Here is a 27,359-nt window from a genome sequence, read left to right as displayed (position 1 = left end):
TTGAGGATGGTGACAGACAATGGGCCTCTGGACAATTAAGTGCTACAAGAAAATGCAATGTTGGTCTTAATTTTAGAACTTTCGTGACTGCAGGAATTATTATTTGGTTCTTTCGGTTAAGTCACGTCTAAAGATAAAATAATAAATTAAATTAAATAATATTTCATTATACCTGATGATGATTGCTTGTGTTGCAATCGAAACGTCGTATTCTATTATTTAATTTAATTTATTATTTTATCTTTAGACGTGACTTAACCGAAAGAACCAAATAATAATGCAATGTTGGTGTCAAGATTGCGTAAATAACTCATCATAATTTGCGTTTCAGTATCAACATATTCCTTTCACATTTATAACGCGCATCTGGCTGCTATAAATGTCCACGTGAACCTTATGGCAGGACCCTGGGGTCCCATAAGCCCCCGGTTCTCGCATAAATTGCGTTGCGACGTCATTTTATGTCTCTTGAAGGCGAACAGTGCGGCAATCTATTCCTCTCGGCGAGCTCTACATGATGCGCTAATCAAAGTTTCAAAGTTTTGTTTATGACTACGGCAATTTTGGCAACGAAGGGTGCTTGGTGAAGAGGGAGATGATTGATTTCTGGTGGGTTGCGGGTGTTTATGTGCGCGGTGGGACGGAGTCGTCAAAAATAAATAAATTAATAACGATTTTGACTTCCGTTGATTCGTGACTCTGGGGTCCCGCCATAAGGTTCACGTGATGAGCCACTTCGTTCAGCTATCATTTGTGCCCAGGTCGCTTCTGAAAAAGAGCCACATAGCTCAGTGGGACCTTACCTGGTATAATAAAAATTTATTTAGTTTTTTAGTTATGTATAGCATAGTCAAAGTCAATGTGATTTCTTAGTTAAATTAGTATTTAGGCAGCACGCACACTCCGTTTTGTGGCCATAAGCCAGTGGACCAAATTCCAAATTCCTATGGGCCGGCTAAATTCCACCGGGCCGGGTAAATGTATATTGTAAATGCATAACATGGGGTTAACAGGACACCCTGTGCAATGCAGTGGGGAGAAAAACGAGAATTCATAATAAAAAAAAACAACCGGTGATAGTTGGAAGAGAAGAGTAAGTTTGTGAGCCTGAATTTGAACAGGAGAATGGAGTCAACAATGCCTGGAGGCAAGAGAAAAAGGGTTTCAGACGGCAGCTCCCTGCTACTTAGCCGAGTGGATAGAGGGGGGCGGGCGGGGGGGTGATGTAAGGCCGTGGTAGCCGGAGTGGAGAGCACACGGAGGAAATTGCAGCAAAATGGGATGGGAAGAGAAGAGGCAAAACAAGGGGCGGCTTACGTGACAGCCCTCACGACGACGACCCCGCCACGCGGATAAACGACCCGCTGTGCGCCTTTTCATTTCGATTCACGACAGTGCGCCACTTTCAACAACAACAACAACCCCATTGCTCTTACGCTATTACCACTCGCGAAAATCCTGTGGATGTCAACTCATCGCCTCTCGTATAAAGGCGTCCCACGGGAACACCGTTGCCTCAATAACCTTCCGCTATGAAAAAAAAATGAGTTGCTTCAGCTGTCGGGAGGACTAATTTTAGAAATTGGGTTCTGTATCAATAGCTGACCCGCTCGCCCTGTGGTTAGTGTGTCTGCCTGGGGTCCAAAGGGGTCGTGGTTCAGATCGCCTCACCCGCGCTCGTCCAGATGCTTAAAATAATCAGCTGTCTCCCAGTGTTGAACAGGAGAAGGACCCCTGCTATGAATAGAGTCTGTTGCAAGGAAGCATCGATACAAGGGCATTAAAAAAAAGTATTTGTTGACGTGGAGAAATGAGTTTACTAATGCGTGCTGTGAAGGTTTTCGCGGTTGTGCTGTATTGCCCTAAGATGTGTTTTCGGATTTACACCGCGTGTCGTTGAAAAGACAGATGTCTTGTCCCGAACACACACTGGTGGGCTAATTTCTCTCAAATGATGCTGCTAACATTATTAATAAAAAAGATATCCCCTGGCAACACAGTACTATGCATATTTATTTAATCAGCCATCGTTTGACATCGATTCTTGTTCTGACGACACATCGTACTCACGCAACAAATCCATTAATTTATATTTGTATATGTTGCAGGCATCACGTCGCTGGCAGGTACGATGGCTGGTGGTCAAGACTAACAATTAGAGTGGCAGTCAAAGGAGGGAAGATGCCTCAGAGAAAAACCACCGTGGAGATGGAGCGATGAAACTCCCTTTGTGCGCATATCCTTTGTGGATCATTCCATCGCAGGGTCATTAAGAGGTCGGAGTGGTTGGGGAGGCCTTCATCCAGCTGTGGAGAGATCGTGACTGCTAATTATATGTTGTATTTAATTTCCCAAGTAAAACCTGCAGCCACTACAAATTCGACAGGCACCTCCATGTAAATAAAAAAATCAATTCTTGAATCGAATCATGATGCAGAGACGTGGAAATTTTGGTGAACAAAAAATGGGGTTGGATAGCATGTAGCAAAATAGCTAATGAAATGCTTTACTTGGATCAAACACTGCAAAGTTAAAATCATATTGTACAAAAAAACGAATGGCTTTGTCCGTCAGTTCCCAGCATGCTGATCGGCTGCAGGCTGCGCGCAATGCAGCGCACATTCTGATTGGCTGGAGGCCGCGTGCCAGCGTGCAGGGGGAGAGTACGGGTGGCTGGTACGTGTATGGGGGTGGCGAGTGGCGGTGGGGGGGGGGGGGCACCTGGGACGGGACTGCGGGTGGGGCTTTAACCTTGGGGGTTATCGCACACGAGGGTTGGAGGGGGGCACCCAGGGGTGGGGATGTGGGGGATGTTGGTGGTGGGGTGGGGGGGGACCATCGCTCACCAATGGGTGCTTCCACTCGTGTATTAAATAATTATCGACTATTCTTGCCTGGCCGTCATCACTCTCGATCGGCCTAAATATAGCACTCTGAACTGCTGGCAAACAATATTAATTTATTTACGGGCAACGCTGCTGTAACAGCAGCAGCAGCAGCTGCAGCTGCCTTTCTTTCCCATTGTGCCACTTTTGCTGTCGCGCTGACACCCACTGTGGCGCAGCGCAAGCCTTCGCAATGAAACGAAAAGAAGCACGTGCGGCGTGACCACACTGCCCTGCACACTTCGCCCCCCACGCCCCCTCTGCACCTTGCTCGCTTATTTGCTGCGCCGACCCCGGCAGAGGGCACACGGTCACCACCACCCAGTACTCCCTCCGGTCGACCAGTGAGTGAGGGTCGGTCGGCAGCTCGTCCGGCCGCAGCGTGGCCGGGTCGCAGGACGTGAGGCCGAAGGTGATGGGGTCCCCGGGCTGCTGCTGCCCACCGACGCGCACGTAGATGGTCTCTCCGATGAACACGGGCCGGTTGGTGAACACCAGGCTCTGGCCGGCGCTGAACCTGCCGCTGCCGTTGCTCTCGTTGTCTCCCGCCTCGCTGCCGGCCACGTCCGGGGCGGAGCGGGCGAGGCTGCGGTCCTCGGACAGCAGCACGCCGCTGCCGTGCATCGCGTGGAACCACAGGTCCGGGTTGAGGTCATCGGGCAGCGCGATGGAGGAGGCGTCCGGGCCCTGCTGCTGTTGCTGCTGCTGCCGCCGTGAGCCCTCGACGGCGCCGAGCGACGGCGCTCGGGCCGCGCGCGACGACGCCGGCTCGCCGCCGATGCGAACGTCGCGCAGCGCGGCCACGGCGCGTTCCAGCGCCTCGCCGGGGCGCGCCTCCGCCGCATCCCCTTCCGCCTCCTCCCCCTCCTCCCCCTCCTCCTCCTCGTCGTCCTCACCCTCCCGGCCATCCCCGCCGGCGCCGGCGCCGCCTCCGCGACCACGTTGGCTTTGGTTGATGTCAGAGGACGAGGTTGGGGGGTGACGCGCGCCGTACGGCAGACGTGGGCACAGCTGGAAGGATGCCAGCCGGCGTGGGGGCTTCACCAAACCCGTTTCTGTGAAAGACGGGGAAAACAAGTGAGGTGTCCGTTCAAACGACGTGTGCTATTCTCGCCGCTGCTTATCCTTGAGAAATTGCACCAGGATTTTACAACAAACCATCCGTGAGATCCTGGGAGAGTTCTTGTGTTTGAGGTCATGCATTCCTTTGCGGTGAATTCTTTTTTATTTTGTCAGACTTAATTAAAAGTGACCGTGGCTTCCTTAACAAAAAATGTCAATAAAGTTCAATGGCACGAAATGGATGTTAATGTCGGCCTGACTTCTACACATTTTTGTCTATCGATTTACATCCTGTGAGACCCACTGAAACACAATTCCATCCTTTTTTATGTATTGTCACAGAGGACACGAAGCTAAATTAACACACACACATATGCTCGAATTAATTCCTGTACCAGCTCACATTTCACTGCGTAAGCTGTCAATAGTACACACGAACAACTATAAGAAGGACATCCCTAACCCAAATAAGCCACCGTAATCACACGACAGTGAACCGGCTGAATTACACAAGAACACTTGAAGGACACAAATACAACGATGGCGGATTTATTCCCCTACCGCCCCCTAAACCCCATCTACATTACTACAAAAAATGAAAATGTGTCCAGAGTGAAGATTTTCTTCGCAGTGGGAAAGCACTCGATATGTGGCGGTCACGCACCGATGGACACGGGCACTTGGTTTGGCGTATTTATGGGAAATTCTAGCCCGAGCACATGTAGGCCTTCTTCGATAATGATTTGAAACAAGCCCAGGTCACGGAGGCGACACGTGCCATCTCTGCGGGCGTCAAATGTGGGCCAACGAAAATGGCATTACAGAGCCAATTTCCCTGACGTAAGCGGGACCTGCTGTTCACATGCATGAGTTGACAAACTAAAACTAAACTATTACCAGGCAAGGCCCACTGAGCTCTATAGCTCTTTTTCAGAAACGACCTGACCACAATTGATAGGCAAACGAAGTGTCTTATCATGTGGAAATGTATATCCGCCAAATGCACTTATCTCATTTTCTAAACGTGGAGGGAAAACACCGGAGGACCCCCATAAAAATACATGTGACCACGGGGAGAACATGCAAACTCCAAAATATACAGGCGTTAGGGTCAGGATCGAACCCACGACCATCCTGTATACCAGGCGAGGTAGTTAACATCTCTCCACCGTGGTGCCCCAAACCAGTCGACTGCTCCGACAGAATGCACTCTCCAGCCTCAGTGGGGGGCCTGTGTGCCACATGGAGCAAGTAGCATGGATGGCATCGCAGCCCGTGCTGTGACGTGTGACAGGCACATTTGTCTTGGGGTAAGCGAGCATCTGGTAGCTAATGTCAGTGGTGAGCGAACCAGTTCTGGTCTCCCCACACGTTTCGCTTCATAAGAAATTCTCAGCAAGCCATGACCAGCAACTAGCACTGTATATTGTAGTTATTCATTTAAGTACTGATTAGAAAGATTTGTGGGGGTGGAGCGGTGGTGCAGTTGTTAGCGCACTGTGCGATGAACCTGGCCACCCATGTTTGATTCCTGGACAGGGCTAACGTCACTGGCAAATGAAATCTGAATCGGTCCTGGGATGCTTCTCCTTTCAGCAACACACAATGACCAGGGTGGTGAAGTATGGTGAAACAACGTGGGTTGACAAAGGGCCGTACGTACAAATGAGAGCGGCGCTTGTCAGCGGAGTCATTACGCAGACCACACTGTATTTTAAAAAATCTGTTCAGTCCAACTGTGTTTAGACAGTGACGCAATGATCAAAACCGCTGTCGAACTCTTATTTCCCAGTTAACGTGTGCTGTTCGACACATACCACAGTGACATTAACCACCCCTTTCAGTCACCATGCATGTCGGAGGACCTGCTAGGTCACTGGCAAGTAGAGGGCGGTAAACGGCACATCGGCTCATCGGCCAAAGTCGATCCTTACGCTCCCGACACAAGTATATTAAACGCTGTGGGCGAGAATCGATTATTTTTGATCCGTACACCCTGAATCCTCACCAGTGGCCAGGATCACCTAACCGTGAGTGCTGCATTCCCCGAGCTGGGTGAGCATCTTCACCAGAAATCAGAATGTTGATTTATACTGGACAAATCCGATGAGCTATTAAGCTCTTTTTTCACAGATGTCCAGTATGGTAACCTGTAACGACCAGCGTGGTAAGGTACGGTCATAACATCCCCCACCAATGGAAGAGGGGAGGTTTTCATCCAGTTGAGGATTGCCCCCTACAGCCACGAGAGGCGCTACAATATGCCACGATGTAAAAGAGAAAAAAAAGTGCGAATTCTTGAATTGAATCGTGGCCCCCAAATTGTGACAATCCATCGGATCACAAGGAAGGGGGAATAAGGGAGACTTTGACTCGTTGTAGACCTACTGACAATCCATGAGGCTTCATTCGTTGCGGGTCTACACTTCGGAAATGCTTTCTGTGGTGGCTTTCTGAAAGCCGTTTTTAAAGACTCAAAGCAAGCCGCAACCTGCACTGCAAACGGACCACTTTAAGATGTTTTCTTGTTCATGTTTTTGTTTTTTGTTTGTTGCGGTTGCACCCGATTGAAGAGCCGAATGGCTCACAGGGCTATACCTAATAAATGAACGTGAACTTGAACAACCAAAGGTGGGCCGGAGCCATTCCATTTGTGCTTAGAACTACAGACACACACACACAGTGGCCAGACCGTCTTGGAAAAGGTGAGAGTACCACCAACACCGTATCCCTCCACACACGACCTGCCAACCGACTAACTGTGGGGTGCCCATTTAGACTTCCGGGTGGAGAGAGAGAGAGAGACGGCTGCAGGGGTGGCAATTAAGAAAGCTGCACCGTTGTTTTAACTGCCGCGGCAGGAGGGACTAATGGAACTGGCGACCTCTGGATGGCTGGTCCAGTGCGCTGACCGTTTCACCGCGGCAGCATCACGCAACATCTTCGAGACTGTTTAAGGTCTCGGCCAATGAGGGATTTGTGCCTGTGGTCGTATTATTCTATTTTATCGCTCATTTTTTTTTACCAGAAAGAGCCATGTATTAATTATATATGTGACACAAGAACAAAGATCCCCCGTATAGCCTTAACAGACTGTTGAGGCAAGCACTGTTAGCGAGCACCTATGAAGGCCGGAACGGCACACGAGGGAGTGGGTGGCCAACACCCCACGCCCGGCCGCCTTTGTCTCCCTTGTGGCGATGATTACACACCGCAGCAGATACTCATTTGAGGCTGAGTCGACCTAGGGGAGGCCCACGACCGGTTCAGATAATCGTCACTGGTGTCGGCCGTGAGCGGGAATCGAACTCGGGTCGCCGGGTTCGTAGTGCAGTGCACTAACCACTACACTACCGCTCCCACTATTTGTGGCACACGCGCGCACACACGAATGAACACAGCCTCTGCAAAAAGGACCCTTAATATTCATAGCAGCAAGTGACAACCAAATATGCCACTGCCATCATTTACACAGAGACTGCGTAGGCATTTGCCTGACTTAAGAAAGGCAAGATTTGGAAGCTTCACATCATCGTCATCATCACTGCTGGATAAGGGTCTCCCAACCTCGTGCTGGCCGTGGGGGTTGTATAACCTCACCACACTGGTCAATGTGGCTTGATGAAGGTGATGGGGAGCAATGATGCATAAGGTTAATTTAATCATCAAATTAGGGGATTAAGGGGCTTGTAACATCAACATACGACAGTGATTATGATGGTGGTGGTGGTGGTGATGATGGCATCTGTGAATTATGCAGGATTTGATGCCGAGCACACGCACTTGACGGTTGAAACAATAAAAGATTGTCCGGGTTAATGCACGTCATATATTTGTACTCATAAATGGCGTACATTTCCATCTTAAGGTATTAAACCAGGCAATGTTAAATGAAACGTCACATCGCTGGTACGTTACATCAATATTCCTTGGTTCTTTCGATAAAGTCACGTAGGTGAAAAAAGAAAATAAAAAGAAAAAAGAAATAAATTAAATCGGTAAAAAAAATTAAATTACAGTGTACTTCAGTAAAATTTGTATTGCTGTGGTTGTCACACCTGACGATGATTGCTTGTGTTGCAATCGAAACGTCGTGATTTTATTTATTTATTATATTTTTTTTCACCTACGTGACTTTACCGAAAGAACCAAAGAATATGGATCCTTGCAGTCACGAAAACTTCAAATCTAGAACGTTACATCAAACCCATCTGCGCGCGAGCAAAACACACAATTTTCGTGATAATAAACAAACAAACGAACGAAGATCGAGCGCGTTCGAAGTAAGCTCGCAGCAATGCGCCCAAATAGTCTCGCTGTTTTCTTTTTTAATGGACCAGACACGTGCCCTCCAGCGCGCTTCGGACAATTACTGATAGGGCCATGGCGACGTGGGCCCCAGCCGTATCGCAGAGCGCGCTGTGTAATTGCAGGCGATGCCCGGCTCGGGAGGGCGAAGGTGAGGTGTGACGGGACGTGGCGGCGAGGCTGATTGCGAGGTCTCCAATAGCGTGTGTTTTTAAAAAAAAAATACGTGTTGTAAGAAATTCCAAGAAGTTCGAATACAATTTTATTTGTAAATTGAATAGGATGTACGAATGTTGAACTCCACACTGAAGGTAGTAAACTTTAATAATAGTTTTAACAAGGCGCGTGGCTGAATAACAATGTCCGTATTTGTCTTTTCCCTCAAATTATGTATGTATTACTCTTTGGTTCTTTCGGTAAAGTCAAATAGAAATAAAATGTAATTTACTTTCTTTCCGTAAAGTCACGTAGAAAGAAAATTGTATTTACTTTCTTTCTACGTGACTTTACCGAAAGAACAAAAGAGTAATACCTGCAGTCACGAAAGCTTCAAATCAAGTTTAATGTATGTATGTATGTTGAACTTCTTTCACACCGTACGTAGCCAAATGTGCTAATTCGACGTGTGGGAATGGATGGCTTAAGTATATATGTACACGTACAGCCTTTGAACATGTACTGCTGGGAGAAAAAAAAACTAACGTATTACAAATATATGTACATTGCTTGATATGTTGTCGAATGTGTCTTTTATTATGCAGTGAATGAGTTGGAAGATGGTGTGAACTATGCGGTCGGAGATAGATAGGATGAGGGCACTGCTATTACACATTCCTGCGGAGGGAGCTGGAAGGAACGTTGGGTTGCTCGGTCAATGGCCAGGGTCAACGGCGGCGTGGTGTATTCCGCAAATATGCCCGACTGTGAGGGTGGGCACAAGCCGGCGTGAGTAGGTTAAACGTTGAGTTTTATAAGGGCACCACGGGGTGACCAGCCCCTCCCCACCCAGCCCCACCCCTCCCACCCCCACCCAGCCCCACCCTCCCCACCCAGCCCCTCCCCACCCCTCCCATTTTTTGATTCACGACGAACGGACACAATAATCCCCTGTGGGCTAGGTGTAACCAGGAGGTTCCTACCAGTATAACAATGCATTTATTGCAGTACATGATACCGGGAGAGTGACAAATAAAGAATAACAATTTTGTTTAGGAAAGTGGTAAATTAATTAACTATAAAAACAGGATGATTTTGGAACCCAGAGGTACAATGGTTTTCCCTCTCTCCGTACGTTGAACTTCTTTCGCACCATACATCGCCAACCGCCCAATGATTTAATAAATTATCTCAATTCAGCGTTCACACGTGGATTCAAGAATGTACGCAAGTTGACCTTTCGGTGATCGCACAAAGTGGCTTGCAGTGTTTTACGCGAACCGACCACACGCAAATTCCTCGAAGCCAGTGAATCCCCTTCACCGAATTTCGTCGGGGCCACTGCTCTTGCACAGCGCACAACCAAATACGAATCAAACAGGACGGGGCGACGAATCGTCGAATCGACGACTCGTGCACACACGAGTAGAGAGATGGGGGGGAGTCGGCCAAGGGAGGCGGTGATGTGCGCCAGGCGTGGGCAGCTGGGAAGAGACTTTCGCGATGGCTTCACACGGAGGCGACGGACCGCAGACGGTCACGGCCACACACAGAGAGAGTGGAGGCACGCGGGGGGCTCTGCTCTGATACGCTTATCTGGTGCCAAACGGCGGCCGCATTACCTCATGCTCGCTATTTGGAAGCGTGAGTGTGTGTGTGTTGAGTCTGTGTGTAAGTGTGTGTGTGTCAAGTCTGTGTGTGTGTGTGTAAGTGTGTGTATGTCGAGTCTGTGTGTAAGTGTGTGTGTGTTCCGTGTGTGTGTGTGTTGAGTCTGTGTGTAAGTGTGTGTGTGTCGAGTCTGTGTGTAAGTGTGTGTGTGTAAGTGTGTGTATGTCGAGTCTGTGTGTAAGTGTGTGTGTGTGCCGAGTCTGTGTGTAAGTGTGTGTGTGTGTGCCGTGTGTGTGCCGAGTCTGTGTGTAAGTGTGTGTGTGTGTGCCGTGTGTGTGTGTCGAGTCTGTGTGTGTGTGTCGAGTCTGTGTGTAAGTGTGTGTGTGTGTGCCGTGTGTGTGCCGAGTCTGTGTGTAAGTGTGTGTGTGTGTGCCGTGTGTGTGTGTCGAGTCTGTGTGTGTGTGTCGAGTCTGTGTGTAAGTGTGTGTGTGCCGAGTCTGTGTGTAAGTGTGTGAGTGTCGAGTCTGTGTGTAAGTGTGTGTGTGTGCCGTGTATATGTCGAGTCTGTGTGTAAGTGTGTGTGTGTGCCGAGTCTGTGTGTAAGTGTGTGTGTGTGCCTTGTGTGTGCCGAGTCTGTGTGTAAGTGTGTGTGTGTGCCGTGTGTGTGTGTGTGTGTCGAGTCTGTGTGTGTGTGTGTAAGTGTGTATTGTGTGTTGAGTCTGTGTGTAAGTGTGTGTGTGTGCCGAGTCTGTGTGTAAGTGTGTGTGTGTCGAGTCTGTGTGTAAGTGTGTGTGTGTCGAGTCTGTGTGTAAGTGTGTGTGTGTGCCGAGTCTGTGTGTAAGTGTGTGTGTATGTCGAGTCTGTGTGTAAGTGTGTGTGTGCCGAGTCTGTGTGTAAGTGTGTGTGTGCCGAGTCTGTGTGTTAGTGTGTGTGTGTCGAGTCTGTGTGTAAGTGTGTGTGTGCCGAGTCTGTGTGTTAGTGTGTGTGTGTCGAGTCTGTGTGTAAGTGTGTGTGTGCCGAGTCTGTGTGTAAGTGTGTGTGTATGTCGAGTCTGTGTGTAAGTGTGTGTGTGCCGAGTCTGTGTGTAAGTGTGTGTGTATGTCGAGTCTGTGTGTAAGTGTGTGTGTGTGTGCCGAGTCTGTGTGTAAGTGTGTGTGTGTGCCGTGTGTGTGCCGAGTCTGTGTGTAAGTGTGTGTGTGTGTCGAGTCTGTGTGTAAGTGTGTGTGTCGAGTCTGTGTGTAAGTGTGTGTGTGCCGAGTCTGTGTGTTAGTGTGTGTGTGTCGAGTCTGTGTGTAAGTGTGTGTGTGTGCCGAGTCTGTGTGTAAGTGTGTGAGTGTCGAGTCTGTGTGTAAGTGTGTGTGTGTGCCGAGTCTGTGTGTTAGTGTGTGTGTGTCGAGTCTGTGTGTAAGTGTGTGTGTGCCGAGTCTGTGTGTTAGTGTGTGTGTCGAGTCTGTGTGTAAGTGTGTGTGTGTGCCGAGTCTGTGTGTAAGTGTGTGTGTGCCGAGTCTGTGTGTAAGTGTGTGTGTGTCGAGTCTGTGTGTAAGTGTGTGTGTGTGCCGAGTCTGTGTGTAAGTGTGTGAGTGTCGAGTCTGTGTGTAAGTGTGTGTGTGTGCCGTGTGTATGTCGAGTCTGTGTGTAAGTGTGTGTGTGCCGAGTCTGTGTGTAAGTGTGTGTGTGTGCCTTGTGTGTGCCGAGTCTGTGTGTAAGTGTGTGTGTGTGTGCCGTGTGTGTGTGTGTCGAGTCTGTGTGTGTGTGTGTCGAGTCTGTGTGTAAGTGTGTATTGTGTGTTGAGTCTGTGTGTAAGTGTGTGTGTGCCGAGTCTGTGTGTAAGTGTGTGTGTGTCGAGTCTGTGTGTAAGTGTGTGTGTGTGCCTTGTGTGTGTCGAGTCTGTGTGTAAGTGTGTATTGTGTGTTGAGTCTGTGTGTAAGTGTGTGTGTGCCGAGTCTGTGTGTGTGTGTGTAAGTGTGTGTATGTCGAGTCTGTGTGTAAGTGTGTGTGTGTTCCGTGTGTGTGTTGAGTCTGTGTGTAAGTGTGTGTGTGTCGAGTCTGTGTGTAAGTGTGTGTGTGTAAGTGTGTGTATGTCGAGTCTGTGTGTAAGTGTGTGTGTGTGCCGAGTCTGTGTGTAAGTGTGTGTGTGTGTGCCGTGTGTGTGCCGAGTCTGTGTGTAAGTGTGTGTGTGTGTGCCGTGTGTGTGTGTCGAGTCTGTGTGTGTGTGTCGAGTCTGTGTGTAAGTGTGTGTGTGTGCCGAGTCTGTGTGTAAGTGTGTGAGTGTCGAGTCTGTGTGTAAGTGTGTGTGTGTGCCGTGTATATGTCGAGTCTGTGTGTAAGTGTGTGTGTGTGCCGAGTCTGTGTGTAAGTGTGTGTGTGTGCCTTGTGTGTGCCGAGTCTGTGTGTAAGTGTGTGTGTGTGCCGTGTGTGTGTGTGTGTGTCGAGTCTGTGTGTGTGTGTGTGTGTAAGTGTGTGTGTGTCGAGTCTGTGTGTAAGTGTGTGTGTGCCGAGTCTGTGTGTGTGTGTGTAAGTGTGTGTATGTCGAGTCTGTGTGTAAGTGTGTGTGTGTTCCGTGTGTGTGTGTGTTGAGTCTGTGTGTAAGTGTGTGTGTGTCGAGTCTGTGTGTAAGTGTGTGTGTGTAAGTGTGTGTATGTCGAGTCTGTGTGTAAGTGTGTGTGTGTGCCGAGTCTGTGTGTAAGTGTGTGTGTGTGTGCCGTGTGTGTGCCGAGTCTGTGTGTAAGTGTGTGTGTGTGTGCCGTGTGTGTGTGTCGAGTCTGTGTGTGTGTGTCGAGTCTGTGTGTAAGTGTGTGTGTGTGCCGAGTCTGTGTGTAAGTGTGTGAGTGTCGAGTCTGTGTGTAAGTGTGTGTGTGTGCCGTGTATATGTCGAGTCTGTGTGTAAGTGTGTGTGTGTGCCGAGTCTGTGTGTAAGTGTGTGTGTGTGCCTTGTGTGTGCCGAGTCTGTGTGTAAGTGTGTGTGTGTGCCGTGTGTGTGTGTGTGTGTCGAGTCTGTGTGTGTGTGTGTAAGTGTGTATTGTGTGTTGAGTCTGTGTGTAAGTGTGTGTGTGTGCCGAGTCTGTGTGTAAGTGTGTGTGTGTCGAGTCTGTGTGTAAGTGTGTGTGTGTCGAGTCTGTGTGTAAGTGTGTGTGTGTGCCGAGTCTGTGTGTAAGTGTGTGTATGTCGAGTCTGTGTGTAAGTGTGTGTGTGCCGAGTCTGTGTGTAAGTGTGTGTGTGCCGAGTCTGTGTGTTAGTGTGTGTGTGTCGAGTCTGTGTGTAAGTGTGTGTGTATGTCGAGTCTGTGTGTAAGTGTGTGTGTGTGCCGAGTCTGTGTGTAAGTGTGTGTGTGTGCCGTGTGTGTGCCGAGTCTGTGTGTAAGTGTGTGTGTGTGTCGAGTCTGTGTGTAAGTGTGTGTGTCGAGTCTGTGTGTAAGTGTGTGTGTGCCGAGTCTGTGTGTTAGTGTGTGTGTGTCGAGTCTGTGTGTAAGTGCGTGTGTGTGCCGAGTCTGTGTGTAAGTGTGTGAGTGTCGAGTCTGTGTGTAAGTGTGTGTGTGTGCCGAGTCTGTGTGTTAGTGTGTGTGTGTCGAGTCTGTGTGTAAGTGTGTGTGTGCCGAGTCTGTGTGTTAGTGTGTGTGTCGAGTCTGTGTGTAAGTGTGTGTGTGTGCCGAGTCTGTGTGTAAGTGTGTGTGTGCCGAGTCTGTGTGTAAGTGTGTGTGTGTCGAGTCTGTGTGTAAGTGTGTGTGTGCCGAGTCTGTGTGTAAGTGTGTGAGTGTCGAGTCTGTGTGTAAGTGTGTGTGTGTGCCGTGTGTATGTCGAGTCTGTGTGTAAGTGTGTGTGTGCCGAGTCTGTGTGTAAGTGTGTGTGTGTGCCTTGTGTGTGCCGAGTCTGTGTGTAAGTGTGTGTGTGTGTGCCGTGTGTGTGTGTGTCGAGTCTGTGTGTGTGTGTCGAGTCTGTGTGTAAGTGTGTATTGTGTGTTGAGTCTGTGTGTAAGTGTGTGTGTGCCGAGTCTGTGTGTAAGTGTGTGTGTGTCGAGTCTGTGTGTAAGTGTGTGTGTGTGCCTTGTGTGTGTCGAGTCTGTGTTTAAGTGTGTATTGTGTGTTGAGTCTGTGTGTAAGTGTGTGTGTGCCGAGTCTGTGTGTAAGTGTGTGTGTGTCGAGTCTGTGTGTAAGTGTGTGTGTGTGCCGAGTCTGTGTGTAAGTGTGTGTATGTCGAGTCTGTGTGTAAGTGTGTGTGTGCCGAGTCTGTGTGTAAGTGTGTGTGTGCCGAGTCTGTGTGTTAGTGTGTGTGTGTCGAGTCTGTGTGTAAGTGTGTGTGTATGTCGAGTCTGTGTGTAAGTGTGTGTGTGTGCCGAGTCTGTGTGTAAGTGTGTGTGTGTGCCGTGTGTGTGCCGAGTCTGTGTGTAAGTGTGTGTGTGTGTCGAGTCTGTGTGTAAGTGTGTGTGTCGAGTCTGTGTGTAAGTGTGTGTGTGCCGAGTCTGTGTGTTAGTGTGTGTGTGTCGAGTCTGTGTGTAAGTGCGTGTGTGTGCCGAGTCTGTGTGTAAGTGTGTGAGTGTCGAGTCTGTGTGTAAGTGTGTGTGTGTGCCGAGTCTGTGTGTTAGTGTGTGTGTGTCGAGTCTGTGTGTAAGTGTGTGTGTGCCGAGTCTGTGTGTTAGTGTGTGTGTCGAGTCTGTGTGTAAGTGTGTGTGTGTGCCGAGTCTGTGTGTAAGTGTGTGTGTGCCGAGTCTGTGTGTAAGTGTGTGTGTGTCGAGTCTGTGTGTAAGTGTGTGTGTGCCGAGTCTGTGTGTAAGTGTGTGAGTGTCGAGTCTGTGTGTAAGTGTGTGTGTGTGCCGTGTGTATGTCGAGTCTGTGTGTAAGTGTGTGTGTGCCGAGTCTGTGTGTAAGTGTGTGTGTGTGCCTTGTGTGTGCCGAGTCTGTGTGTAAGTGTGTGTGTGTGTGCCGTGTGTGTGTGTGTCGAGTCTGTGTGTGTGTGTCGAGTCTGTGTGTAAGTGTGTATTGTGTGTTGAGTCTGTGTGTAAGTGTGTGTGTGCCGAGTCTGTGTGTAAGTGTGTGTGTGTCGAGTCTGTGTGTAAGTGTGTGTGTGTGCCTTGTGTGTGTCGAGTCTGTGTGTAAGTGTGTATTGTGTGTTGAGTCTGTGTGTAAGTGTGTGTGTGCCGAGTCTGTGTGTAAGTGTGTGTGTGTCGAGTCTGTGTGTAAGTGTGTGTGTGTCGAGTCTGTGTGTAAGTGTGTGTGTGTGCCGAGTCTGTGTGTAAGGGTGTGTGTGTCGAGTCTGTGTGTAAGTGTGTGTGTGTGCCGAGTCTGTGTGTAAGTGTGTGTGCCGAGTCTGTGTATAAGTGTTTGTTTGTGCCGTGTGTGTGTGTGCCGAGTCTGTGTGTAAGTGTGTGTGTGTCGAGTCTGTGTGTGTGTGTGTAAGTGTGTGTGTGTCGAGTCTGTGTGTAAGTGTGTGTGTGTGTCGAGTCTGTGTGTAAGTGTGTGTGTGTCGAGTCTGTGTGTAAGTGTGCGTGCGCCCGTGGCGTGTCAGTTCACGCGCTGCGCTACAAACCCGGCGACCCGAGTTCGATTTCAGCTTACAGCCAACACCGGTGACGATTGCCTGACCCAGTGCTGGGCCTCCCCTAGGTCGACTCAGCCTCAAATGACTACCTGGTGCGGTGTGGTGCTGCCCACCCACCCCCTGGTGTGCCTTGCCGCCCTTCATAAGCACTCACTACCAGCATTTGCCCCAAAAGTCTGTGAAGGCTGTACGGGGTATCTTTGTTGCGCGCACCTCACCAGAGAGCCTGCTCGCGTCTTTCAACTGACCCCTCCATCACACATGCTTACAATTGCGCATGCATCATTTGCACCGGCTTAGAAAATAATTTTCTGCTCAGAGAGCCTGGCCACAGTGTAAATAATCGCCCGCAGACTTCTGTCATTAAGGGCTACTTTGACTCCCACCTCTCTCACCCTCTCATTCTTTCTTATACAAACAGACCGTGCGACATCATTTATTTGTCTGCACTGGCCCTGTGCTGTTATTAAACGCGTGCGCATAAATCTATCTACCTTTGTAGAAAATGTGACCATATGTATCATAACGGTCGCAATTCAATTACATTTATTACGAGTGTTCAACTGAGCTTGCTTTATAAACGTCATATGAGTATGAAGCTATTCGACGTATTCGCTTATTTTTTTCTCAAAGATCAGTCACGACTTGACGTAAATTTTTTTCACGGTTTCTCTCCGTCCTTTCACTTGAGGGGCTCTCGACATTTCCCCGCGCCCGTCAATGATCCTTCCTGATGTTTATTTTCCAATTAATATTCACGCGCGGGAGGCACGATTCACGGCACGGTTGAGCAGCAGTAAAACACGTCCGCCGGGGGGGGATATATGACCACAACACCTGACCCCGCGGTATATATCGCAAGATATACTGGCTTGTGAAACACGTGAATCACATTTTTTAGGGTTTTTCAAAGAATCATAATTTCAAAGAAGGATCAAGATGGCCTTCAGGCTGTGTCCTTTCTGACCTTGCAGAAGTGCATTGTCTTCGCAGTGGAATGCACTGGAGAGGCTGTGCTCTTGCTCACAATTGCTTAATCACTGCCACGCAGATAACCTTGTAGCCTGCTGGGGCGAGGGCTACTACCGGACACCTATTAAGGCCCTGCCGTGCATTTTCAGGTTGCTTTGCCGTGTGTCGTTGGGCCTCACGTCCGAGGAGTCACTGCGTGATGGGGGGTGGAGGGGCGAGAGAAGGTCGAGCGACACGCAGTACAACAGCCCAACACACGAAAAATGCACGCAACCCAATTCGGCTGGGACAGGTACGCAATGTCTCCCCGCCTCCTCCCCCCGCCCCGCCACCTCCGTTATTGATGTTGATGAACCGCGCCAAGTACTGCCCATTTTTCAGGCTGAGTGGAGCCTGAGTGAGACGAGATGTCAATTTTTTCAACTGTCTTCCCCACCACCGTGGCTGGGAACCGAAGCCTGCTGGGACGCGGGTGCGCTTGTGAGAACAAACCGCACCGACTTTCACCAAATATAGACAGAGACTACATTCACACGCACTTGCTCACTCCCCCCCCCCCCCAGTTTTGAGGGGGGGGGGGGGAAACAACCACAATAAAACATTTCTCTGGGCAAAAAAAAAACACCCAGATTCTTTCGCTCGTAGCCGGAGGTTGCGGGCAGCTAGTGGCTGTGTTTACTTTAGTTCTGCTGGGGCCGGCCGCAGGACGTTTGTTTCTGCTCAGTGTTCTGCGCACACACGCCGCCATCTTGAATCTCCTGGTCAAGACGCCACCACTCCTGTTTATTTTAAGTGTGGCGAGTATCCGATGCCAGACGTCACGTTTTTTTCCTCCCACCCACCCCCCTCCTCTCCTTCACCGTGGCATTCCTATCCTCGACTTTCCCACGACTTTCTTATTTTAACATCCGGCAAAGGGTTTTATTTTAAAACCTGCCAGCCGCACAACAAGTGGCTCCAATGGCCTACAGATGTGCTGAACCAGCTCCTTTTGCTTGTTTGTAAATAATTCTCGAACGAGCGGTGCATATTCGAGCCAATTTTAGCTACGTGAGGAAGCGACGGAATTCTACGGACTACAAGATGCCCCCTTTTCTCCCCTGTATTCGAAAGCAAAGCAGAGGAGGTGTGTCTCATATTCTGGAGAAACACATCGGTATTCCAGAAGATGTCTCAAATTCCGTGGCAATATGTCACTACGCAGAGGAGAGAAAACACCACCAGCCATTTATAATCTCTTCCACAAGACACCTCTGCCTTATTTTAAAGCGGCGTGTTTAAAATCGACTTCTGAGCTGATGGCTCTCCATGGCAGTAGCATATTCTCCAGATTATAAAAAAGAAAAAAAAGAAAAAAATACTTTTAAAAAAATTAGCGCGAATGCTTGAGGTGCTTCTTACTCCCCGCATCATCTTATAATCTGAAGAATATGGTATGACCACAAGATAAAAAAAAACATGAGGCTTTTTGCGTTGCTGTGCAGTAGTAATCATAGGAGCAGTAGCAAAGGGATACGTGTGACAGTGCCGTTGACACTCGGCCGCCGTTCCTCGCGCGTGCGGCCAATTGACAGCGCGTTCAAAGCGCCGACGTTTACAGCTCCCTGAATCATGGTCCTTCGAGTGCCTTGAAGACAACAATATAATTATACGGTGACAAAAAAAAGAAAAAAATTAGCTACGATGGATTGGGAACCCCGGACCCTAGATAATTAATCACGCAAACGGCGCGGCGTGATTATAAGTACGCTTACGTCACGGTGCGTACGTGCGGCGGAGAATATAAAATAGCATCATGGGCAAAGGGATAGCGTAAATGAATGTGAATTCTGGCATGATCCCTTGTATCGAATAAAGCGTTTCCCCTCCCCGTCGCATACCCGGGGATTTTTCCGGCTGCTCCGGATTTCTCCTGCATGTAAACACTCATTAATTGGTCGATAACGCCTTGATATATAGAGCAATGCAGAGCTTGGGCAATTGTTGGTGCTGGCTCATCATTTGGTTGCCTTCCTCCTCGCGCCTCTGAGTCATTCTCTCTCCAAGGGACTCAGAGAATACGATGGGGCACGTTACAGATTTAAATTGTTATAAATGGGCTCGCTTTGATTTGTCTGCGTGGAACTCTGTCCAACATGTTTCCGGAACACAGAGAGGCCGGCCTATTAAATATCTGCAATGATGTATGTCGTAATTAATTTAGATATAAAAACGCTGCAGCAGATTTCCCTGCGGGGATAATCACGCTCGGCTAAGTTGGCAAAGATGCTGGTGGCTTGGGGATAACGTGGGGGGGGGGGGGGAAGCAAGGTGGACTGTACATTGCGCTTTTTAATGAAAAGAACTCCTAAAAAGTTGACATAATAATGGATAACACGCACCTTAATATGAACCACAGGCAATATAATGTGCTTCAAAAAAAAAAGAGCTCCGGTGCAGAGCGCCAGGAAAGCAACTTCTAAGGGATATGTTCTACGATGCATTCCCCCCTCCCCTCACAAAACGGTACATTCTGTGAGCTCTACATTGCACCGATGCTTTCAATCGAAAAGAAAGCAAAGGCTCCTACATCGATGAGGGCTCTTGGGGCGGGGGAGGGGGGGGGGGCTTCGTGATAACCACCAGCACCACCGCCGTCAAAGACAGTTTGACGACCGAGCGCGAGTGTGCCCGCGTGAATTGATGCACCGGCGACAATGTGCAACGCACGGATAACGCCGGAGAGCCCTCCCCCTACCTTGCTCCCCCATGGACACACGGCCTCCCAGACGGGGACGCAGGAGAGACGTGAAGGTAAAAGGGGCAGCCCAGCGATTGCTTGCTTTAAGCCACCGTTGGCAGATGGGCTGTCGCTCGAGGAAGCTCCAGAGACACTCTAGAGGGTATTTTGGTCTACTCTTCCACATTGACTAGACGTCTTGGGGACATGGAGACGGAAGCAATAAACCCACTGATGGACTGGCCAAAATAATGTATGTATGTTGATCTTCTTCCACACTGTACGTAGCCAACTACTAATCGGAGGAGCAGGGAAGGACAACAAACTAAACACAAAAAGCAGTTCTAAAGAAATACATTTTCAATGTAATATAAGAAAGCAAAGTTCAAGTGACTTCCTAATATCGGAAGGAAGAGCGTTCCAGACGGCAGCTTAAGTGCATCTGAAAGCTCACGATGCAGTGGCCGTCTTTGTTCGATGGTCAGCCAAAAGCCGCTGCTGCCAGGATGACCGGAGTTCGCGTGATGGTTTACGCTCCTTGACAAGAATGTGATCAAGTTGTCCACTTTGGAGGCAATTATTCTCCAACCACCCTCGATGGTTCCTTGCTTCGAATACATCTAAATACTGCATTCAAGCTCCGATATGACCTCGGACAGAACAACCAATGGTCATGTTTTGATGGCGGAACGCGTGAATCCGACTGTCCATGTTCCGTCTGGAGGCCCACTTCAAACGATCAGATTTCCAACAACTTGTGCAAGGGCACCGCAGGAAGAAAGAATAAACGAGGGAATGTTTAGGCTTTGACTGAGCCACTCGATTAGATGTGCGGTTGTGTCGGGAGTGGGAGTTGTGACGGAGCGGGTGCTGCTGGTGATGAGGATGACTTTGTGGGGTAGGGGGGTGGGGGGTTAAAAGCCACAGATGCGGTCTCGGGAGACGTTCATCTGGTGGGCTGTCAAGTGCCCTGGGAGCTGGCAGCTGTTTGGGACCCCGCGTGTTGGTTTTACAAGGCAGCGCGTTGTTCGGCAGGACAAGGAGCCACATTCATTCACCATCACCCCGGCGTCACAGCTGATTGTGGATGATGGACAATAGACTTGGGCTGTCGAAGGTATACGCCGCAGACTATACGGCCACGAGCTATTATTACCCGTTTATTTGCCTCTAGGGATAATTTGGAGGCACTCACGTTATTTACATTCATCAGTTAAAATCGGATGCACTCTGCCTGTGTGCTCTTCAAACGTAGCACATCTAGGTTGCATTCATTTTTCCAAGTATGTGCGATGCAATATAATTTTTATATTATAATAATGATATACAGTCATCTGTCAATCTACCATTGTACAAAGGCATGCTGTGTGAATGGTGGGGATTGTTTGACCATCCTTCACCACTCTGGTCAACGTGGGTTGGTGAAGGTTGGACCAATGGAGAGTTCACATATCACTCGCCGCTGATTTTAGTCGTTGCTGTGAATCGAACTCGGGTCACTGGGGCTCGACGCCACCACCCCAAAGTTTCAATATATTTTACAATTATTGAGCGTGGGGCAAAACAACGTCAGCAACTGATAAGATTTATTTTGGGGACACTTGGCAAAGTATAAATCTGGCTGGAGGCACCTGACCCTGGTAATGGATAAACAAGGGCCTTTCAAAATGACATCAGCTGACATGGGGAGGCTGCTTAAGGTACAGAACCCAGTGGTGTTGATACCCAGACCCCATGCATCCATCTGCCCAACAGCCTCGGATTGAGCTGACAATGACTGGTGCACTTTGCAGCCGAAAGATTAGAAATCCAACTCTGAGATTTCACCGGTAAAAATATTCACTGCCAATTTTCGGAAAATAATAAAATGAGCATGAGATGTGTGAAAGAACTCTACTCTTCGTCGCTCTACTCATTACTGAGTGTCCATGATCTATCTGCAATTTTGAGCTTTGCTTTAATGTTGGTATAACTGTCCTCCCCATTAAATCCACAAAACTATGCATAGAAACTTAGTCTGTCGACATCTGCTCTTTTTTACTTCCACTCGACCAATCATCAACAGTTTCCACAGGTTTCCCCCATCACACCTACAGCTGTTTACAAAATACTGCAGTTCCATCTCGTGTGTGATCGAACAATGGCCGTATATGCCGTATATGCCGTATATATGTTTTACAAATCCGCTTTCGAGATGCGCATGCAGCGCAGAGTTCGTGCTTTGAACCTTGCCGGCTCAAATTTGGCAGAAACAAAAGCTGGCTAGGTGGTACAAATTACCTCCCGTTGAACACCACACCTGCCTAATCGGAACCGCTTTCAATGGGACAAATATGGTCGGATTAAAGAGGTGACGATGACCAAGTGTCGCTGCATGGAAGCAGAGCGGGCGACGGGGATGAAGTTATGCAGCCCTCGTCGCTATCGCTCGGCTCGCCCTTAAATGTCTCTTGGTCAACGGTGGATTTTCTCCGCCTCGCGTAATCACGCCACATTGCAGAGAGCCTCTGATACGCGACACTTGGCCATGATGTAAGTGTTTGTGCGATTCGAGTTTGGGCCAACGTGGCTCGCGTGATGATCCTGGCATTTGTTACTTTACGTTTTTTATCAAATATTTTTTTCATAATCACAAGCAATTTTTCACTTCTGATAATGCAAATCGTGGCTTCGAGCCACGATTTGGATAATCCTACACTCTTGAAAAATCCTCCCCAATCGGTCATGGGTGCGGGCGTACGTGTAAACAAAAAATTGTTGTGCACATCTAAGCAAATGTGTGCGAATGTAGGTTAAGATGGAAAATACATCATGGGGCAATCTAGACACTGCGGTCATTACACAATTATATAAAACCCCTGCAAGGATATAGCCATACAGATGCTCAACACGAAAGGGATGGCTTGGGCGTTCCTATTGTTCAAATTATATCTTGCTGTTAAGATCCAAAAATGTAAAACCTGAAAGTGGGTCTGCCCTTTGGCCTAAAGAATGACGAAAAGGAGATATGATGAGGCTCATGGCAAACTCCCGAGAGCTGTTTTGTGATAATAAGACGTTGTTTACATCGCTATTGGCCCAGGAAAGCATCAATGCTCCTACAGGCGAGAGTGTCATGTATGTGATCCCATTACAGTCCCAATAGCCTGCCTCATAGTCACCGCTCAGCACCTCGCCCTCTCGCAGACAACCGGCAAATTGTCACAATTCGGGTTCGCAATTCGAATCAACGAATCAGTTCCTTTTTTGTGCCTCGCTTGTATAGTTTGTTGGCTTCTTGGTTTCAGAAAATAGTCCGTGACCGATTACCATATGCACAAGTTAATGCAGTGTATATCATGAGCACGAGACTCGATTTTTCAATGGACAAACTCCACGGGTCGTTTCAACCCCAGTGAATCCACTTTGCTTCATCAAAACGCACGTCACCCAGATCGGCCATCCTTAGCCACGTGTGTAGGTTGAACTTTCTTTCGCACCACACGTAGCCAATCGTGCTCGTCCATACAAGCCTCTATCCTAGCACAGCGCATCTGCCGCGGGTCATCACCACCACCGCTCCCGTCCGTGCACAAAACCACGCGCCGAGAACGCCACGGCTCGAACCGACCGCGCGCGACTGCGGTGGGACACTACTCACCGAGCAGCGTCACCTGCTGCGTGACTCCGTACACGTCGATGAGCGCCCACAGCGGGCCGGCGGCGTCCACCCCGCGCAGGAACGGCACGGCCTCACCCGCGTCGACGCGGTAGAAGGCGCGCCCGTCCGCCTCGGCCCAGAACTCGAGCGCGGAGCCGCGTCCCGCGCAGCTCTCGGGCAGCGCCTTGGCCCAGTAGCCCGGGCGCGCCGCCAGGTCGGGGCACGCGTAGCGAGGGATGCGCGCCGAGTCGAGCGTGCCGGGGTCCCGGCTCGTGAAGCCGAAGCGCAGCGCGCCGCTCCAGCCGGGCGCCGTCGCCGTGAAGCGCAGGCGCACGCGCTCGCACGGCCGCAGCGGCCGGTGGCCGAAGGCGACGCCGTGGCAGAAGCTGTGGCGCCGGGTGGCGCGCGTCCGCCCGCCGTCCAGCGTCACGTTGCGGCCCTTCGCGCGCGGGTGGAAAAGCAGCTGACCGTACGGCGCCGCAGTGCCGGCCGAGGAGGAGGCGGCCGCCACCGCGGCCGCCGCGGCAGAAGAGGCGGACGAGGAGGTGGTCGTGACCGCCGACGCCGGGTGCTGCTGGGAGCCGCGCTTGCGCACGGGACGCACGGCCGTGTCGCAGCACAGCGCGTCGGGGGACAACGCCATGGAGCGGTGGCCGGAGTCTGCACGTGCGCGGAATCGGGAGGGAAGGCACGCGAGGCGAGCGATGCGAGGGTTAGTGGGTGTCACGGTGGTGAGATGTTAACTACCTCGCCTGGTATGCAGGTCATGGGTTCGATCTCGACTCTGATGCCTGTATATTTGAAGTTTGCTTGTTCTCCGAGTGGTCACGTGGATTTTTCTCTGAGCCTTCCACATTTAGAAACGTGCGATTAGAGTATTTGGCTGCTATAAATTTCCACATGATAAGCCACTTCGTTGGGCTATCATTTAAGACTAGGTAGCGTCTGAAAAAGAGCTTTCCTGCTCAGTGGGCCTTACCTGGTAAAATAAAACTAGCGATTGTTCGACGAAGGCATTCCAGCGTTTTTTGCATTTCAGGCCCCATTGTCCCGTGATCTGTCTCAGCCATTGTAAGATTTGCTCGTGGGCAGCACGACCTGCGGGTGAGGTGACGTGCCACTCACATCACCCTCGTCAGACATTCACCACTCACCTGACCCTCACTCAGCATGCTCTGGGTCACTGTAAGTGGGAGAGTGCCCGGATACGCAGTGTTAAGACCCGTGAGCCACATTATTGAGTCAATATCAATAATATTTTGAAACGGTGACAACATTCACTGAAAATGCATCGTCTGAGCTTTAAAACGACTTCTCATTCATTGACATTGGTGGAGTGGTCTGGGAGAAGTATGCAAAGATGTATTACTCAAGTTTTTAATAAAGTTGTTTTGCCTATGGTAATACAATTTTTACATGCAAGATGTGTTTGTATTATATTTGCATGAACGTTTCATTTAATTTGCACACATTTTTTGGGACCATCTCTAATAATGTAATGTAAAATATCTTTCTCAATTAGAATAAAAACTCGCGTAAAATTCCTAAGTTAAAGATCCTCCGCATAGCCTAAACAGACTTTTGGAACAAGTTCCATTAGCGATGGGGTGGGTGGCCAGCAACACACGCTTTGCCTCCCCAGTTGGCGATATTTACTCACCAAATCAGGTACTTATTTGAGGCTAAGTCGACCTAGAGGAGGCCCAGAACCGGTTCAGATATTCGTCACCGATGTTGGCCGTGAACGGGAATACATTTCGGGTCTCCGAGTTCGTAGCGCAGCGCGCTAACCGCAAAACGACCGTTCCTTCTCCACACACGTAGAACCCATTATAACACGCATGAGCTAATAAAAGCTCCTCAATGTTAAACCAATGTACTGTGTGTACCTACAGAGGAGGCACAATGTGTGATGAAGCACAGATATACCCACTCATCCGATAATCGTATTTACCAACGTCACCTCACATCGGCTGCCACAACCACGAATGCAGCTCGGGCCGCAGCTGGCACAACGTTTGCTCCACAATTATTTTTTTTTTAAGCGCGATGAAAAATGAAAGGGCTGGGTTTAAAAAAATAAAAAATTGAGCTCCCATCTTTTTACGCGAGCTCCTCTCGGGCTCTGATCAAAGCACTTAAGTCTTCCCGACTGACAACAACAACAACAAAAATTCCGCAGAAAACGACGCTTGCAGCGACGTTTTGTCGTGCCGAACTACTCGCTGTCGAGACGCATCTCAACGCGGGTCGACGTCTGTCAAGATCATTTCTCGGGCTGACTCCCTCGCACGTGGAACCGTGTCTCTGCATTATTGATGCCGGAAGGCGGAAATGCTAAACTGGGGTGACGGCACTGAGCTTCTGATCTCAGAGAAAAGTATCGTCTCCCGAGGCGTGCAGACGGTTCTGGGGAAGGGGGGGGGGGCATTTCTCTTTGTACATGCGGAAATACGTGTGCGTGGAAGTTGCGAGGGGTATTACGTTAATAATTATCGCACCGCATTGTGCATGAGTGTCCAACCTCTGATGGCGGCTTTCGATGTATTACATTTCCCGTGGACAACAATGTCGCCAAGTACAGGGTGATCATCAAGCTCTCGTCCATTATACAATGATTATAATTAGAAGGCAGTTTGAGCTAGGCTTATTTTAACTGCACACAATGCGTACATGTTGCAGTCTTTTTGTACGTTTCGAAATTCGTGTGGTCACACCGATGTGACAAAAATAAATGTCTTATAAAGGTATTGTCCATTTTTTTTAAATTCTAAATAGACAGTGGTTATTAACTCCATCAATAGCGCTATACACACACTCGCACTTAGCAGCGCGAACATTTAAACCCCCACGTGCCACGTGCCCGCCGTAGTATCATCGTAATTGAGATGTTCACCAGCATCTCGGCTGAGATTTGTTTAATGCTAATGCTATGCGCTGTTTAAGATCACTCAAGCTTTTTGCATGTTTTTTTTTTTATAAACACACTTTATCTTTAACCTAATCCCATAATTCAACCATGCCATTCGGGGGCTACTGTCCAATTATTAATTATTTCACGAACAATATCTTTCAAGGACACCCTGTAGATCAGTTGCGCTGCGAAGGCAACCTCGTGGTTTTGCTGCGCGTGTGACTTAAGCGTTGCTAATTTTCAGGAATCTCTAAACAAACTGGCGGTGAAGCGACAGCGTAGTGGCGAGCAGCGCAGTGGGCTATGAACCCGGCTGGCTGAGCTCAATGACCGCTCACGGCTGACATCAGTGGCGAGTTGCATCTGAACCAGTAGAGGTCGACCCTCGTCAGCAACCCACACTGATCACCGCGGTAAAGTATGGGCAAATGTCAACCATAACGGAGACCGTGGGGGGGGGGGGGGGGGCCTTCATCCAGCAGTGGAATGACAAAGGGCTGTAATTTGTAATGGAGGATATTGTTATTTTTTTTGGCTCTTTCAGTAAAGTCACGTAGATAGGTTCAAATACAAAAAAAAAGGTAAAACATTTGTATTAATGTATTAATTTGTTTGATTTTTATTTTACTTTTTATTGATTTGAACCCATCTACGTGACTTTACCGAAAGAGCCAAAAAATATGAATTCCTGCAGTCACGAAAGCTTTAAGTCAAGATTCAGCATATTGTTGTATGCATTATTTACATAGTGTAGACAGCGAGTTCCCATTCCACAATAAAGGTGACAAACTCGAGTGCGTAAATTTACTCATGACCTCAGCAGGAAGCATTTCCTTTCATGTTTTTCCACGATCGTGGGTATTTTGTGATGAGCACAATATTAGTCATGTGGCCACGAGGAGATAAGGCTTCAAGGGAACATCACCAATCTCATGCTCATAACCTTGCCCGGCACGGAACTCTCACCCTAACTCTAACCCTCACATGAACTCTAACCCTCACGCGAACTCTAACCCTCACACTAACTCTAACCCTCACACCAACTCTAACCCTCACACGAACTCCAACCCTCACACCAACTCTAACCCTCACACCAACTCTAACCCTCACACCAACTCTAACCCTCACACCAACTCTAACCCTCACACTAACTCTAACCCTCACACCAACTCTAACCCTCACACGAACTCTAACCCTCACGCAAACTCTAACCCTCACACGAACTCTAACCCTCACACCAACTCTAACCCTCACACCAACTCTAACCCTCACACCAACTCTAACCCTCACACCAACTCGATCCCTCACCCCAACTCTAACCCTCACACGAACTCTAACCCTCACACCAACTCTAACCCTCACACCAACTCTAACCCTAACACCAACTCTATCCCTCACACCAACTCTAACCCTCACACCAACTCTAACCCTCACACCAACTCTATCCCTCACACCAACTCTAACCCTCACACCAACTCTAACCCCCACACCAACTCTAACCCTCACACCAACTCTAACTCTCACACCAACTCTAACCCTCACACGAACTCTAACCCTCACATGA

The 27,359-nt window shown here is 49.1% G+C and overlaps 1 protein-coding gene across 1 annotated transcript in view; it reads right to left on the bottom strand.

The window, feature by feature from the left end:
• The window catches only part of NEURL1B (neuralized E3 ubiquitin protein ligase 1B), an 87,192-nt gene that overhangs the window by 7,404 nt on the left and 52,429 nt on the right, over window positions 1–27,359 (bottom strand). The window contains exons 2-3 of the mRNA XM_078593138.1: window positions 22,882–23,541; window positions 3,152–3,940 (exon numbers count right to left, since the gene is read on the bottom strand). Coding sequence (XP_078449264.1) covers window positions 3,152–3,940; window positions 22,882–23,541 — 1,449 coding nt within the window. The remainder of the gene's footprint in view (window positions 1–3,151; window positions 3,941–22,881; window positions 23,542–27,359) is intronic.

Source organism: Lampetra planeri, chromosome 4, assembly GCF_965212315.1.
Source record: "Lampetra planeri chromosome 4, kcLamPlan1.2.h2, whole genome shotgun sequence".
Taxonomy (NCBI): domain Eukaryota; kingdom Metazoa; phylum Chordata; class Hyperoartia; order Petromyzontiformes; family Petromyzontidae; genus Lampetra; species Lampetra planeri.
This window is presented reverse-complemented; position numbering and strand designations above follow the sequence as displayed.